Source organism: Coenobita brevimanus, chromosome 70 (genome assembly GCF_032717465.1).
Source record: "Coenobita brevimanus isolate Jiangsu-jjx chromosome 70, ASM3271746v2, whole genome shotgun sequence".
In the NCBI taxonomy this organism is placed as follows: Eukaryota; Metazoa; Arthropoda; class Malacostraca; order Decapoda; family Coenobitidae; genus Coenobita; species Coenobita brevimanus.
Window position 1 is genome coordinate 52121197 of NC_137023.1, and position 18292 is coordinate 52139488.

An 18292-nucleotide genomic window follows, 5' to 3' on the forward strand; every position below is an offset into this window, starting at 1 on the left:
CAGTCCGGCTGAAACCCCTTAACTCACTAAACCACCAAGTGTCATTTGATGATACGGTTACTACCCATCGTAGGAAATGGTTTCGTGTTTTACAGGAAATCATTTGGCTTGTCACTCAGTGTAGAGTCACCCGAAGGCAGTTCTACACTAGTGACTGGATGATGGACGTCCGCACCTAACACAAACAACTTTAACATTCTATTAAAGCGAACACCAGATTTTTCTTTTATATAGTTCAGTGTGAGTTATAGCAGCTGAAGACTGATGGCAAAGATAGCAAGGGACTCACAGAACGCCCACATCTGCAGTAAACAGATCTCAGCCAGAAACTCTCCATTCTAATTATCGAAAAAAGAACTTGAGAAGCAGTTATATGGCGTCTGGTGTGACAATCAACAGGTCTTTTATTTGTGGAAAGTGGTGGCGGTAAGGGAGGGTGGGTGATGACGACTGTTCGTGGAGATGAGGATTTGTGATGTGAATCCTTAGATGGAAAAAAGAGGTAATGATGATGATGATGATGATGATGATGATGATGATGATGATATGTAGGTGATGATGGAGATGTTTAGATGATGATGAGAACGTATGGATGTTGATGAGAGAGAGAGAGAGAGAGAGGTAATGACAGTTGTACGTAATGATGGGGATGTGTGGTTGGTGATGATGCTTTGCCGTATGTTCAGACTAAATCAGAGGTCTTCGTGGTCGGTGGTGGCGACCATCAACCATTAACGTGATGTGATGCTGCCTGCTTCTCCAGTGGATGACTCTACAACGAATGACAGGTCTAATCGTTTCCTGTAACACAGAAAACCATTTATAAAGCTGGGTGGTATCTGTATAACCACATAAAGTGGCGATGTGGAGTCCACTATGATGCCCCTGTTAACTGGGTGGAGAGACGTAAATGCAACGTTCATCCAGGAACCAAACCTCCACACTCTTCCTTGTCAGCCGCAAGGAAACATCGGTTCACTGCACCAGATGGCTCTGCAGGGACCGTTGTTTGCCTACGGTTTTTGAGTCTGCTTGGCCAGACAGACCGGAGTTACTATACTACTACTACTACTATAGAAATTAAAATGGTGATGTGGTAATAGTAAAAAGAAACAAGAAATAATCTGGCCATATTGAGTGAATGTATGGTGAAAGACTGACTAGGAGTGAGATGGAGGGTAGGAGAAGGAGAGACATTGCTAAGGAGGTGGAGAGACATGGTGTGAGAGTATGTAACGAAGGATGTGATGTGTCTTGGGCAGAGGGGTTATTACTGAGCAGCAGCAGAAAAGCTTAGAGGTTCTTCCAATACATGCCACCCCAACCAGCATGTAGCGCAAAGCAATGACACAGACTGACATTATCTTATATGTGATAACTGGGTTGACAGGAAGTTCATGATGTGGATATTATAAGAAACACAATTCATTCTAACACATCAGTAACGCTGAAGCAGGCTGTGACAGACAGATGTTGAAAAATGTGTTCCTTCCTACATTAACCCTTTAATGTTTGGGACAACTCTAGTAATCTTTCCCAGCTAGGGACAGGCAATTTTATCAAGCTGAGAGTGAATCGTAGGAACCTGAGTATTAATGATGCATTATGAAGTTAATGTATGAAAATCATTGTACCATTCTTATATAAGTAAAAATTTGCCCACCACCCTTTTTCTTCTGTTTCAGTCATATTTTATATGATACTGGTGTTCAAAGAGGTTGTGTGCAGTAAAGATACTTTCACACCTGAAAATCACCTCACACACAACGCACTCACATGAACACATACACAAGCAAATCAATACACACACACACACACACACACACACACACACACACACACACACACACACACACACACACACACACACACACACACACACACACACACACACACACACACACACACACACACACACACACACACACACACACACACACACACACACACACACACACACACACACACACACACACACACACACACACACACACACACACACACACACACACACACACACACACACACACACACACACACACACACACACACACACACACACACACACACACACACACACACACACACACACACACACACACACACACACACACACACACACACACACACACACACACACACACACACACACACACACACACACACACACACACACACACACACACACACACACTTGGAGTCCCACAGGGCTCAGTGCTGGCGTCAATTACGTTTTTAGTGACACTGACAGCAACGCTGGATATGGAAACTATTTAAATATGCTTGCTGATGATGCGAAATACAAAGAAGAACAACAAACACAGACTCTTGAAGAGAGCTATATGAAGAATTAAATAAGCTTAATGAATGGAGCAACAGATAGCAAATGGAATTCCATGTGGACAAATGCCATGTAATCAAGTTTGGTAAAAGTAAAAAAGACTGGACTGGGATTATAAGCTAGGAAGTTCAACCCTACACATATCAAATAAGAAGGACTTTGGCGTGATTATCAGTAAAAGACTATTTCCGGTTGACCACATCAATGAGAAAGTGCTGAATATGCACACACTGGTTGCTAATATGAGAGTAGCATTCACATATATAAATCAAGACACACTGAGAAAGATAATCACATCATTCATTAGACGAACCCTGGAGTATACATCTGTAGTCTGGAATCCATATCTCAAAAAACACATAGATAAGACTGCAAAGGTACAAAGGAGCGGTACAAGATGGGCACCAAGCTTAAGGGATCTAAGCTATGAAGAAAGAGTAGAAAAATTAAACCTACCAACATTGAATGAGAGAAGGAAAAGAATAGACGTAATTATGCTATATAAATGCATCACAGGAAAAGAGGAAATAGACATAAATGAGTATATAACCTATGGGGAAGCAACAGGAAAATATCACTGTAAAAAGCTGCATAAAAAAGGGGGTGATAAAGACGTAAGAAAATTCAATTTCCCAAACAAAGCAACTAGTCAGTGGAATGCAGTACCGAATGAAATAGTGTATGCCAAAATTATTCATAAATTTAAGGATATGTAAAGATACAATTAAGTAAGAACAGTTAAGTAGGAACACACACACACACATACCGTTATATGGTTAGATTCCAGTTATACACTGTGTTTGTGTTTTTATGTGAATCATAGTAACTGGTCTTTAGTTTCTGCCTCATCCATCCTTTGAGAATTATGTTTTATTTAGTGTTACCAAGAGACAAATATAATAAACTTGGAAGGGATCAATAGTAGTGAAAGAGTTAATGTAAGCCAGGTAAAATGGCATGTTAATACCGTGGACTTTACCGGTCTGCTCTGATGACTGGGATTCCTATGACAATGAATGGGTACTATTTTTATTATTCTTGTCCTTTACCGCGGATGATATGACAGTGGCTCATTTGTTATTACTCTCCCGGGTGTGATACGAGTTACTGGGTCTTACTGTTTATTAATATAATATGAAAACAAGGAAAATGGTATTAGTTTTCCTGAGGTAAAAAGTAACGCGTAATAGGCACCATTATGATCATTCACCAGTGTTTTTTATGTTCATTAAGGACAGGGAGGCCTAAGGTATGCATTTTTTTTATTCATTCATGAAGTAACCAACATACAAGGAAACCCCACTTTTATCACCTAAACTGCATCTTAAGAGCTATCGGAGGGTTAGCACCACAAATTACTGACGATGGAGCCGCCACATCCCTACACCAGTACAAGAGTGGGCCAGGAGTGGGGTTCCAGTACTTCACTTTTGGTTTTAGTTCTGTATGACATGAAGAGAACTAGGTTATTGTTCTTTCTGCTTTATCCCCATGTGCTCTATCCACATAAATACATGCAAGGAATAATTTTTTTCATTTAAAGAATTCACCGAATATTGAAGCTGGGTGGTAATGTACAGCCAGCAATGGGCGTGTGTTGGTTTAGTTGGTTAAGGTGCTCAAACTGGACGTGGTCCACAGAGACAGCAGTTCAAGGGGAACGAGTGAATGGTCACTAGGCTTAAATATCTGAATCACAGCACAGTATGCGTAGTAGTAACACCCGGAAAAACACTCTGGTCTTATATGTCAGAATCATAGCACAATAAACATAACAATAACACCTCCAAAGCGCCTAAGTGTTAATAAATCAAGAACTGGGGTATAACAATGGACAGCAATCAAATAACAGCATGCTGTCCGTGCCTTCGAAAACACAATCATCGAGGATATCAAAAGCAATCAAGCGTGACAGATATATGACCGACTCAATGAATAAAATTATTAGTTCTTGTGCAACATTTATGAAAGTCTGGTGAAGTGTTGATGCTGTGTACTGTCATTCTGATGTCCCCTGACAAATGATGTGTTATTCATATCCATTGCATCGCAATGCTATTAATAGCACCCCCTGATCTCTCTCGGCAGGTAGTTTAGGTTTAGAATAAACGCCTGTCTACTGGATGAGGGTCATTAAGACAGACATTAGTTTTGTTACCTCCAGTCGTTCTATAGAACAGGACTCTCAGCAGTCGGTTGACATACAGGTTTCCAGTTGTATTGCTGGGTGAACAGTCCAAGAGCCTCACTGACCAGATCTTCCAATTTCAAGGTGTATGTGTTGACCCATGTACCACCGGCTACTTCAGGTGGTGTATCATGCATAATAACAGAATTCTGTTGACTGTGTGCTCGTGGAAAGATATGCTAGTAGCTAAAGAATTCCTGGCCGCGTGAACGAGTCTTAAAAATCTGTAACCTTACTAGACTTGAGCTAAACTTCGTGGTATGGCATAAAATGTCATTCACCACGTTTACCTGATTCTTGAGCGATACTATATCATTATCTCTACTGGCAGGTAAAATGTATCGTTTTAAAATCAGACGCTATCAATATAGCCCTGACATCCACTAGAGAACTAGTGAACATTAATTTGCATGATTTGTACTCTGTCTGGCTATTTACCCTTCCCCGTCCCGGAGGAGCACGGGGACACGTATTGTTTTCAATCAGTTTGTCTCTTTGTGTGTTTGTCTGTCTGTCTGTCTGTCAACAACTTTTGGTGTGGTTTTGACTAAACTTGCAAGGATGATGGACTATGGCCTTCTGATCACCAGATTAAATTTTGGGCCAAATTGGGCAAAGGCCAAGGCTGAAGGTCCCCAAAAATGTGTTTTAAAAATCTTTTTTTCGCCATACCTCCTTTCAAATTCGTCAAATCGACATGAAACCAAAACCTAAAGGTGCATCTTTCAAATCTGCATCCTATAACATGCCTCATTACACCAGGGGGTCACCCCCCAGTTAGCCGTAGGGGGGTCAATGTCAGGTGGGTCGGACCTAAAATTTCAAATGGGCATAAAATCAATTTTCACCCGATTTACTCCACATTTGATATGTGACGCCTTTGACTATCCTGTTGTGTTTATACGTCAGCACTAAAATGACTGTCGGGGACGAGTTTGCTGTGCCTTGGCACCGCTTCATGTTTAATACAGTCAGTCCTCAGCAATATGATTGTCTAGATTATTCTGAAAACCAAAAGACCAGATAATACAATAATGCTTGCATCAACTCTGTTCTTTGCTCACAGGTGGCGTGGATCGCATTCGACAAATCTGCCATCCTGACGGTACAGGACCACGTCATCACACGCAACCCTCGCGTGAACGTCACCTACGACGGCCACCGCACCTGGACGCTGCACCTTTCTCGCGTCAACGCCACCGACGCCGGCACCTACATGTGTCAACTCAACACCATTGTGGCCAAGAGTCAGTTCGGTGTCCTTAGCGTGGTGGGTGAGTATCCAGTCCCCTTCTTATACTCTGTCCATATTAACTTGGCCCCAAAATGCTGTTTCCCCATCTTAAACTGAACTGTAAAATAAACAGTAGGATATGGTGTTACGTTAGTTACGACGTAGAGTCCGTAGTACTGCATAATTTTTTGTTACTGAGCTACCGGAAGTATGCTGCAGCGTGACGAAAAAAATCTGTGCCTAGATAAGGTGGACAAGCTATGGTGTTGAGTTCCCTTTCAACCCCCCCCCCCCCGTTTATATTATGAATGCCGCCAAAACAGTGGTATTGTTACATTCGTCTTATTCGCACGATACACCTGAACATTTGCCGGGTCTATTGTCGACCTACGACTCGTTGATTGCCTGTTACTCAACCCCTTAAAAAAATATATATATATATGGATCGGTTATAAACATTTACCATGAACAGACAGACCTATACGAACATAAGAAAAGTAATTCATGTACCTTGTGCACCTATGAATCATGAATCTCCCAAAACATAAGGTACAGATTTTTCAAGCAGAGGCTGCAGAGCTTTCCGGTCGCTACAACGAGATTATATAGATAGGAAAATCCAGCACCAAGGTCACAACCTAAGGCAACACTTTCTCAGTAAAACAGTTCCCTACATTTTCTTTTAGTTTTGCTAAAAATCTTCGGGATCTTCGGGATGATGTTTTTGAATGAATAAGCAACAGTTAGACGTAATAAACAAGCAGACGTTACTCATGAAACAGGATAAGTAACTTTCCCAACTTACGCCTTACTACACTGGACGAAATCGTAGGCTAATACAGTTCATATACATTCAGTGCTCAGTGTTTCTACGTATGCTTGTCAGCAAACACACACACACATACATATATATATATATATATATATATATATATATATATATACTCAGTTATTATATATATATATATATATATATATATATATATATATATATATATATATATACTCAGTTATCTAATCCATGAAATAAAGAGTAAAGCCAGTTCTGGAAAATGCATGGTTAAAAATAGCTCAAACTGTAATTTAAAAATTCAGTAGATTACATACAAGAGGTAATAAGGATAACAAAATTAGTCCTGCATTTACGTAGATTCTCACTTTAACTCCCTTAATTCCATATTTCATTGTACCTATTACCAGATGAAGTAGTATAGTAATTGATTTTCGAAGGTAACCAATTCAGTATGAGATGCCTTCTCCGTGCTGACTAAAATCTTCTGGAAGCAGCAAGGATATATTACAATATAGTCATCTGTTTCAAGAGCTTAAAGCTAAACTCGGGGAGAAAGAAGGAGAGTGGGGGTACTTGGGGGAATGGAGATAGGGTGGAGGTTATGGGGTGTGGTGGGGGTGGGGGTATTGCAATGGAGGATTGCGTGTGGCTCTATCGCTGAAGTTGGCTGCACCACCAACATTTAGCACGGGTCTTGCTGCCGTTTCCAGGGTCTTAGTTGGCAGTTTGTAGGTGTCGTACTTTCTCAGTTCATTGTCTTGTGTGTTTGTGTATCGCGATGTACGTGTATCCTTTGTACTCTGGTTTATATTAAACTCGTAACTTCCACATTCTAAAGAAAAGTTATTCATTTTATTATTGTTATTTCCAAGTTATTTTAATCTGCTTTTGGTAAATTTTTTATTGTGAAGGTATATAATACGGAGGCTGCATGTAACCTTCACAGTTCGAATATACTTCTCCAGTGCAGACTAACAATGTCTGGGGATAACAATAATGAAATGAAAATAAGTTATTGGATTGAGGAGTTCCCATGGACTCAAAGGGGATAAGATTTAATACTCGTATATTATTTTCAATTTATCCTGTTGACCTCAGTTTTACCTCAGCACTGGCTACAAGCGTAAAAATCTCGTGGGATTTGTAGCCATCCTAGCAGCTCCCAACCATATAGAGTGTGATTCATATATATAGCGCCCCCCCTTTTTCAAAGCGGTGTATTCCATAAATGGCTCAGTTAACAGTACAGATTTCTTCCCTGTGTCAATTTTAACTTCCTATAAACCTTTTCTGTAATTTTTGTCCGTTGATTACGTGGATGATTATTAATTTTATGAGTTAGCTAAAAGGTCTTTGTTCCTTATAGTAACAAACTAAGCCGTCCCTGCAACACGCAAGATACATCGAGGTGGGTGAAGGAAAGGGAATATACGGACTACCCTGTGTGCTGCAAATTACACCTGCATAATCTACAGCGTGTAAAATATAAGTGGCTGTGGTATTGATATGACCAGGCGTCTCCTCTACCCAGGAATACAATCGCCCTTTCGCCATTTCCCTTTGAATGGCATGTCTTAAGCTGTATCAAAAATATTTGGCTGGATGAAAAATAATAAGAAGCAAACTAACTGGAGAGGGTGCACAGAGAACACAGTGGCGCCGCGCCCAAAGTTTGGTCTTGCCCCTTGGCCATTATTTTTGACTGATCTGCGTCAAACTCGAATCACCTCCTTCCCTCCTTACGAATAATATATGTGCAGAGTTTAGTCGATATCGGGTCAGGTATTCATGAAATGTTATCTATTCCCTGAGTTTTGACATTAATCCGTGAGTTTGGTCTTTGTTGGATTTGCTCCAAAATAGAAATAGTTGTTTCCAGACCATTACACAGTATATGTTCGAATTTTGATCCAAATCGTAGCAGGCATTCACGAGACATTTTGTCGTCATCCATGCATACATTGATACAAAGAAACCAATTCGATAACAACATCCACTCATTCGTCATCACAAATAAAACAGACGTCATGGCGCTCAAGGGGTTAACCGTTTCCACGATGACGTAATTTTTTTTTGCCATGACTTTTTCAATCAGCTGACGGCAAGATTCTGGGACCGAAAGAATTGATGGAATGCGTTCTTATCTCCCTTTACTGCGGGTCGACTCAGGTGACTACAATCATACTGTGGTAGTAAGAATACAAAGAACTAGTCGTCACAGCAGTGAAGGGCAGTCGGAGAATGCTGCTAATCACTTCAGTACAATAAGTCCTTCGTAAGCTGCGTAACATACGTTAGAGGTGACGGGAAGAAACTTCTTGTCGTCACTGTAGGGAAATGGTTCATAAGGATGAGAGTACAGTATTACCGTGTTATATACAAGTTAAAACAAGTTAAGGAACAGGTTCGGAGAAACTACGAAACTTTAGGAGACAAGCATAGGACCACGTGTAACGCTGTGGGAATCAATAGGCGTGAAGAAAGTGGGGCCCCTAATGGAGGAGGATGGGCAGTCGTAAGTAGAATAATAATGGGAGTCAAGCAGCGTGGAGAATGGAGGTTGGACGGGAGAGTAAAACGAATAGTCAACTGTTTCTCAGCTTGCAACTTGGTTCGAGGAAAGGGTGCCCCAGCAGTGTTTTTGACCTGCTCCCAGCACATGCTACCTGAGACGTATGGAAATGGCTTTCTAGATACACTTACATATGCTTACTCTAACCTTTTTCATCAGCGTCGGTAGACATTCTCCAGTATGCAGGGATGTCTCCGACGTGTCCGTAAACCTTAATAAATATTCATTTGAAATTCCCAAACACGGAGTTATTACATATTTTTTAGCATCTACTCTTCATCCTCATCATGAAATAACTAAAGTATTACCTGAATTACCAAAGGCATAACGCTAACTTAAAACACAGTAGAAAAACTCCGGATTTCTTCTTCTTCTTCACCATCATCATCATCTTCTTCCTCATCTTCTTCTTCTTCTTCTTGTTTCTTAGACGTCTGTAGCTAAAAAATTTCAGCACCAATCACCTTGGTTTTTCACGTAGAAGTTTTATTCCCCACTGAGTGAGAAGCATCATGTATTTTACTCGAAAGAGATTAAAGGTGATAAGAGGGGAATAGGTCAGCTTTTACAGTTTTGATCCGATTTAAATGAAACTTGATCGTAAGATACAGATTGATCAAAGGGTGGAATGTATTATTTTGAGAACAATATGTTAAAATACAGTATAAAGTCACAGGACAGTGTCAGACTTAAAACTCAACAAGTTTGTATTCACTCTGAATTAGATGGAGCATTTTAGGATAAGCCAAAGATTAAACTGTTCAGTTTTTTAGAAAGTAGGTAAAAGATCTAGGTCACACAACAAGGGCAGCTAAAATACTCTTGATACAGTTTGAACTAAACATAGTGGAGGGGTTGATGACAGTGCAGAAATGAAGTAATTCAGGTTTGCGAACAATCGCTTAAAGGTCAAGGTCAAGGTCACAAAGCTAGGTAAACGTTGCTGCCATAGGACTGAATTATAAGTGGCATAGGAGCATTAGTAGCATCTCTTCGTAAGGGATTTATTTTGCTTAGTGTTTATTGACATTTTCTCTTTTGTAATAGATACCGTTATATTACTTACGTAGTTTGCAATAGTAACATACAAAAGGAGCCTGAGTTGTAATGTGTCAAACGAAGGAATGGATGCTGCAGTATACCCAAAGCCACTTGTAATAGATAAATCCATATACCGATGGCAAGGCGTGGATGTTGCGCTCTCTTTTTGTATTATATATACATACCTTCTTCTCAAGAAGGTGGAGCTGCTAAGCTGAGTATATTATTAGACAAGGACTAGAATTAATACCAAAAGTCAACGTTGTGAAACGGTTATCTCTCTCCTCCTCCCTCCCCGACAACAAATAAAGGAGCGTCTGGTATTCACGCGTGCCTCAGCCATCAAGGGCCACCGAGTCTGCATCAGCCGCTTCCTGAATCCCTGATGCCTGGTGAAGCATCTTTGTAGAGCAAGGAAAACCAAGCGTTGGGTGTAGAACGTGTCTGGGAGAAGTAGTGAAGGGCAGAATGTTTGGGAGAAGAGAATAAAGTGTCGGAGAAATAGAAAGTAGTACAGAACATGTAGATGGTACAGAGAAGTGTTGAATGTGTGGGATAATCACAGAGTAACGTAGACTGTGCAGGAGATAGGAGCGAAAAAACGCAAATTGCTTATGAGTCGTGGTAGAAAAAGGCGCAAAATAAGTGGAAGAAACAGAGATATAAAACGGGTGGAGGAAGTGGAGAGAGAAGTGTGGTAATCGGTGGAGAAGCAGAGATGTGTACAGTATATAGCGTTGCGGAGAAGCAGAGATAAGTGGAGGATTTGTGGGGTAACCAGAGAGGGACAATATACAGCAGAAGCAGAGAGAGGAGCAGAATGTGTGGAAGAAGCAAAGAGAGAAGGGCAGAAGCAAGGACAGATATAGAATGTGTGGAAGATGCAGAGAGGTGCAGAATGCATGTGAAGGCAGGGGAAGGTGCAAAATCTATGAGAGAAGCTGAATTAAGTAAAGAATATGTGGGCGAAGAAGAAACCGGTCCAGTCCGTGTGTGTGTGTGCGTGAGAGAGAGAGAGAGAGAGAGAGAATTTCATTATTACTTTTGTATTTCAATACCTTATTCTCACTGAGCATTTGCCGAGAGACGTAAGGATATATACTATGATAATACTCCACCCAGGGATTTTCTTCGGCTGCTGACCCTTTGCATAATTCTTCCAGACTCCTTTTTATGTATTAACAAAATGAACAATTAGTAAGATTAATGCCTATCAACTACAAAAGAGTCTTTAATCAATTTTTACTATGCTTCAACTTTTCCCGTAGATTACGACCCGCAACAGTCGATGTCAATTGCAGGTCCTAGTTGCACAGCTAGATGAACTGGCGCCAATGAGAAAGAAACCTTGAACAAGAGTATCACCGCAAAGAGCAATGTGAACTTACGATTTTAACTTCTATAAGTGACAGCTGTTGTAATGACAGTCACACACACACACACACACACACACACACACACACACACACACACACACACACACACACACACACACACACACACACACACACACACACACACACACACACACACACACACACACACACACACACACACACACACACACACACACACACACACACACACACACACACACACACACACACACACACACACACACACACACACACACACACACACACACACACACACGTACATAAATAGCCACGTTTTTTTGTTTGTTGCTACAAGTAATCTTCCTGGATAATCATGGTACAGTGAAACCGGGAGCAACTGTTACGATATATTTTTGCGCATAATTTGAGGGAATGCCTCATAAAAGTCTTCCAGGTGTTTCTGTCTGTATGCATTAACAATCCCTCATTTCACAACCCGCTACCCTCTCTTGCACGCTCTTTCTCCTTATATCTCTCTGTTTCTCGATATCCCTCCCCTGCTCCTCTTAACCACCTTACCCTCAGACGCACTCCTAGTTAATTGCTCACTCTCCCTCTGATCTACATGGCCAAATTACTTTATATTTTTCCTTTTATATAAACGTCAATCTGTACACTGCATTCTTCACAGCTACAGAGCCATTATGTGCTCGGACTCTTCCATCTCTTCCCATCTACCACCATGGATTGTTCATTTTTATTAAATTTATTTGGGCCCAGCAATATCTCTAACATGGTTTGGACAACTCTAAAATATTATTGCAGATACATACAGGGGATTCCATTCAGTCGATATTGATAACAACAATTACAGTTATATGATAAAAGCGATATAATTGACCTGATTTATCAGATCAAGTGAACGTTTCTCACAAGTTATTGGCATCCTACCATTAATGTTTTTTCTTTTTTTTTACGATAACGTCTTTTTGTTCTATTCATCCCAAAGTAACACGTTTTAATTCAGCCTAAGTGAAGTGTCACGTAGTGAAGTGGTCAAGAGGGTCTATTTGTGGCTACATTTTTAGACCCTTTCTAATATTTCATGAAAGCTGACTATTAACATTGAAAAGGTGATGGAACTTTGTCTCAATTTACCAGAAAAGTTGTCTGCTCATGGTACTGGATGAATCAAAGGTCATATGTGAAGAAAGAGCAGCCAGTTAATGTCATAACCTTGGTTTGTAAATAACAAAAGTGTGATATAACACAATGTGATAAGAATATCCAGCAATATGGATACAAGATGAAACAAAAGAATCAATCAAATGAACAACAATACGTTTGATTACACTGCACAGGGATGGAAATGTAGGCAGGAAAATAAATGGGGAAACACTGCTCATACAGAGGGGAATGGGGGAAGGGAAGAAAAAATGAAGAAAGGGGAAAAGAACTCAAGGAAATGGAAGAAAGAGAAACCAAGAGAGTGCCGGGGCAGACAAGGGACACGGCACCTCGAAAACAGGAAAATAATCCAGCGCTAATTAGGGAAGCCAGGGAAGCGCTTACAACGTCGCCTGGCTGGGTAATGACAAAGCGGTTTCGTGATCATCCACCTCCTGATTTACGCAACAAGATACCCCAGACCACAAAACTATGAACTTCTCAAGGACATACTGTAACCTGTGCGGTGGTATTGTTAAACTTTTCTGAACGATGTCGGCTTATTTTAATATATTCCTACTGTATCCACACGATATTCTTCAGCTCAGGAAGAAAGCGTAGTTTGAAGGACTCTCAAGGCAATGAAGATCTTGTGAGGATCATTTAGGTGCAGTATATAATTTAGTATATTCTTGCTACCTATGGACGATTTTCCTTAATTGCGATAGTTCAGGTTAGGCTATAATCTATCCATTTCAGTTGAGTAAATCTCCAAACCTGAAAAAAAAAAAAAAATCTGGCCGTGTTCGGAATAAAACACAGAAATGCTGAATGTCGTCCTGTTGCGTAATGACAGACCGGATGATTATACAATAAGATGCCTAGACCATGGAAATAAAGATGTTTTCAAGGACATTTCGTGTCCATTGTCATACATAACCTTTTCAGTAGGATAGAGTCTTGATTTAATACAAATTTCTTCCTATCAATGGTTTCCTTCAGCTAAGGAAGGAACTCTGTTGGGAAAAAGATCACCTAAAATGAATAAAAGGCAAAAATCACTTAATAAAAAAAGGGGGGGGGGGGCTTCTCAAGGTACTGGACTCATGCAGAGATCACAGAAATGCAGTATGCGACGCCTATTACCCTCAGAGTATTTCTTCAGTGAATTTTTGTGATAGGTTTAGCTAATTTAGGATTTATATAAGCTTTTCGAGGCCTTATCGGGCCGCCCCGCACTTCATCCTGCAGAGGGGGCTCTCAGGCGTCGCCCTCAAATCTCAATCATTTGCAGATACAAGGGTTCAAGTGTGTGTGTGTGTGTGTGTGTGTGTTTTATGCAGACAAAACTGGAAAAGGGTTTTGCTGAAACTTGGCAGGATTATTGGACATGGGTTTTAGGTGGGCCAAATTTAATTTCCTTCCAAATGATATTTTCTGAAGATATGTTATGGCCTGTAATATTATTTTGTCCTCACTTGTATTAAAATACTTGCACGTGGAAGACGCGGTGAGGCTTTTCTGTGCAGAGAGAGGGAGAGAGAGAGGTTTTATATCTGCGCTCTGATATCTGTTACGTCATTGATGCCACGAACAAGAGTTTTTTTTTTTTTTTTTTTCGGCAGAAAATAGTATTAGCTGCGGTGTTGGTGGTGGTGGTGGTGTGGTGGTAGCTGTGTTGATGATGGCAGTGGTAGCTGTGGTGGCGCTGGTAGGTGTGATGATGGTTGTGATGGTAGTGATGTTAGCTGTGATGACGATGGTAGCTGTGGTGATGGTGGTAACTGTGATGGTATTGGTGGTAGCTGTGATGATGATGTTGATGATGGTGGTGATGGTGGTAACCGTTGTGGTGGTGGTAGCTGTGACGATGATGGTGATGGGAATAGCTGTGATGATAATAGTGTTGGTGGTGGTGATGGTAGTGGTGGTGGTGGTGGTGGTGGTAGCTGTGATGATGATAGTGGTGGTGATAGCTGTAGTGGTGGTAGAGGTGGTGGTGTTGGTCAGAAACGGGTCTCATTTGGGAAAGTGCTTTGTGGCCCGATAGGGCAGCGTGGCTCTTGTCCCCGTTGTGAGAGTTAACCATGCTTTTCTCTCCCCTCCTGGTTCCCACGACCTGAAGCATTCATAAAGATTCTTAATAAATTCGTGTTGTTACCGATTCTCCATACCAGTTAATTATTGTCAGAGATAATTTTATTTGGCCGAATTTTTCACTTTGATATTCACATTGGTTTCGTTATGAAGTGTTTGGTAGTCATCTGAATAAAGAAAAAAAGTACGAACATAGTATCCCACAGCTTTACTCCTGGTCGATGATGTACGTTAAACCATATTCTTGCTCCAGACGCCGTAGTCAAACTGAAGGAAGACCTGTGGCTGTGAAGGGAAGGATGAAGACTATGTGTAACCCCTCTTATTCTAAAAAGCCATCCTAAACTGTGCATAAATGTCTCCGAAAGAAGCAGAAATAAAATATGAAATACGTCATCAGAGTGAATGAGTTAAGCTGAAGACAGGTTATGAATAGGGCACTTGGTTTGAAGTATTGCCTCGGGTTCCAAGCTCAGAGCAAAATGTCAGGTGGTACTCGCACGCAGGCAGCACAATAATGACGCCAGGAAATTACTCTTATCAACTTTTCCCGTCATCTCTCGCATGGCTAATCTAAAAATGGAATAGAAAAAAAAATGTCTGGATCATCAAAGCTGTCTCAACTTGGCATCAGCTGGGGAAAGTCAGTGGGGCGTGAAAAAATGAGCCTCTGACTTAAGTCGTAAAAATACAATAAAAACATATAAAAGGTTGAACCAGCGGCCCATGAAAATATATCATGTCAGTGTGAGATGTGAAGAGTTCTGTCGCTTGCAGCTGACGCTCATGAAATTGGTAAAAATGTATATATGAATAACTCGTACATTATTTCCCTCCATGCAGTCGCCACCTGCACCTCTGCTCTGTTCGCTTTGACACTCACAGGCTCCTATGGCTCACTCTCAGTTCGATAAAATCGTCTGACCTTATAGGGAAGAGAATGGAAAAGTTATCTGGACCTTGATGGGATTAATTGAACTAGCTGTTAACATTCTCAGGATCATATTTTCGTTCTCGACTAAAGGAAGAAAATTTGCTTTAGGTTAAATAGAATACTTCACTTATCTGAATCGTGAGACCGTTAAAAGTGACAGTATTTACTCTCCCAGGCTGTTGTGACTCACTCCCAACTGAATAACAGTGCCTGCTGTTGCTGGAACAGAATACTAGAGATGTTCCTAACTTGGGCTAAAATTGCTATCTCTTCATAATGATTGCTGATTGTAACAAGAAATTAACAACAGCATAAATCGCTAGTAATTAGATGCTTTGGCAAGAACAGAGTCGTAGTATCGCCCTTTCTTGCCACTACGGTGCAAGAACTAAGCTGCAAAAGAACAGAAATATCCAAGTTATTGTGGATTCTCTATGCTGTGTCGTCGTTGTCAATAATTTTGTGAGTCGTGTTTTCATTTCGCTTTTCCCGGTAGTCATCTGCCTTGCTGAATACATTATTTCTGGTACGGGCCACGATCCCGAAAGCTAATTCGCATTGCAATTAATTCTCTTAGGCTCTTATGGTTCATTTCCATGCTGAACAATATCGTCAGGCGTTACTGGTATGGAATAATATAGTTGTCCCGACCATCAGAGGCTAAAAGAAACATTTAAAGGGCTCTCAGCATCTCACTGACGGAATAACTCTAAGATTCCACTGTACCCCAGGTAAAGTCAAATCATTTCACTCAGCTGGGAGTGAGTAGGAATCTGAGTGTTGTTACTGTCATCATGGTCAAAACAACATTAGTATTCTATTCCACCTACAGCCAAGTGATTTTATTCAGCTGAGAATGAGCCATGGAAGCCTGAGTGTGCTAACTGCGGTACAAGCGGCGAGCATTAACAGAATAATTCATGCCATTAGACTCCATACTCCGCCGTGCTCTGTGCCATTCCCTTCAAACTGCCTCCTCGTTTTTAAAAAGGGCGAATCAGCCTCCATAATCATCACCACGGGTTTTCCATATTTACTGTGACAGAAGTACAAATGTGACTTGATTCTACTGTGTTGAAGTGAAAGACATCCACTTGCAACAGCTTCGGCCCGTCTTAGACCTTCTTCAGGTATGAAGAGGGCACAAGTCAGATTGCAGCTGTTGTGTTTTCTCACTAAAGACAATTCCCATATCTGTGCAGAATTTTGTCAGAGGTTAAGATTATGATGATGATGATGATGATGATGATGATGATGGTTATTATTATTATTATTATTATTATTATTATTACGATCACGGTTTAATAATATGAATACCACACTTGTTGGTTTTAACGTCGATCGATTTTGTTCATCTCAAGAAATAAACCCCCACCCCTCATGATTGTTTACGTGTTTTTGTACTTTTGCAGCAGCTCGACAATTGAGCCCCTTCGATACGATGACATAATGTTTTTTTCTCATTCTTACTTCCATCAGATGGGAATCTTAAGCTTGAGGATGAGCTGGTTTAGTGAAGGAATTAACCGGATATGTTTCTATCCCTTGAACTTCCAAACATCTCATCCACGCCGAATAACATCGCTTGGTAGCAAAAAGAATACGATTAAATTACAACTGACGTATTTGGGTAAAAGAACTTTTCTCAGGCACAGAAAGATGCATCACACTGAAGGAGGTAAAAAGAGTCTCCATTAACCCCCTCCAGGTACAATGACATTTTTCTCTATTCTTACCGTTGCCAGATGATATTCTGTTTGAGAATGATACTACATAAAGTCGTTGTGAATGAGATGGATAGCCATCAATCCCCGTATTCTCATCAGCTAAGGAAGCTCTCCAGCAACTCTTCCATACGAGCTGATTTCTGCAGTTTTCAAGTTGATATTGTTATGTTCATTATGAGTAATGTACCTGGCTAGACGATACTCAAGATTATTTACCCAACACGACGGTAATGTTTTTATTACATTCTTGTTACGGTCAGACTATTTTATACGAACCTGGAAGTTTTCTATAAAATATTGTGGGGTGTCCCGCCAAACGGAAAGGAAGAACGGAGACAGGGTATTAGGAGGTGAAGAAGTGGAATCCAGGAAAAAGAAGTATAATGGTGGAGTTTAACCTAATATGCAGAGACCCTGTTTTGTGGGCATGAAATAAGCCTAAACATATACATATCTGACTGACAAAGAAACATCCAAATTTTTACTCCAGACTACGACATACAACCGTCAAATTTATAATCCAGGTCCCTTTTTCAGTTCTAGGTACGAACACTCCAAGGCTACCGTAACAGTATATACGAGAGACCCCTCCCTCCCGCCCGACCGCATCTGACTAATGGCATCAGTCCTCATAGATCAGGTTAATTATTACCGCCGATATTTATTGTGGATGGATAAATTACGCCTGTTAATCGGGTAAACGTGTCCATTTGTAAACATTAGGGGAATTACTTGGCTGTTGTAACCACCTGACTCTGGTAATGTCTCTAATGACTGTATAGGGTAACAACCAATGCTATATTATCCCATTCTAGGTGGGGGGGTTCGGAGCTAGGTTATTGCAGTGCACACAGTATATTT

The 18292-nt window shown here is 40.7% G+C and overlaps 1 protein-coding gene across 1 annotated transcript in view; it reads left to right on the forward strand.

Moving 5' to 3' along the window:
• Positions 1-18292, forward strand: part of LOC145406445 (lachesin-like) — a 478282-nt gene that overhangs the window by 332104 nt on the left and 127886 nt on the right. Inside the window, exon 3 of the mRNA XM_080277600.1 lies at positions 5596-5803. Coding sequence (XP_080133726.1) covers positions 5596-5803 — 208 coding nt within the window. The remainder of the gene's footprint in view (positions 1-5595; positions 5804-18292) is intronic.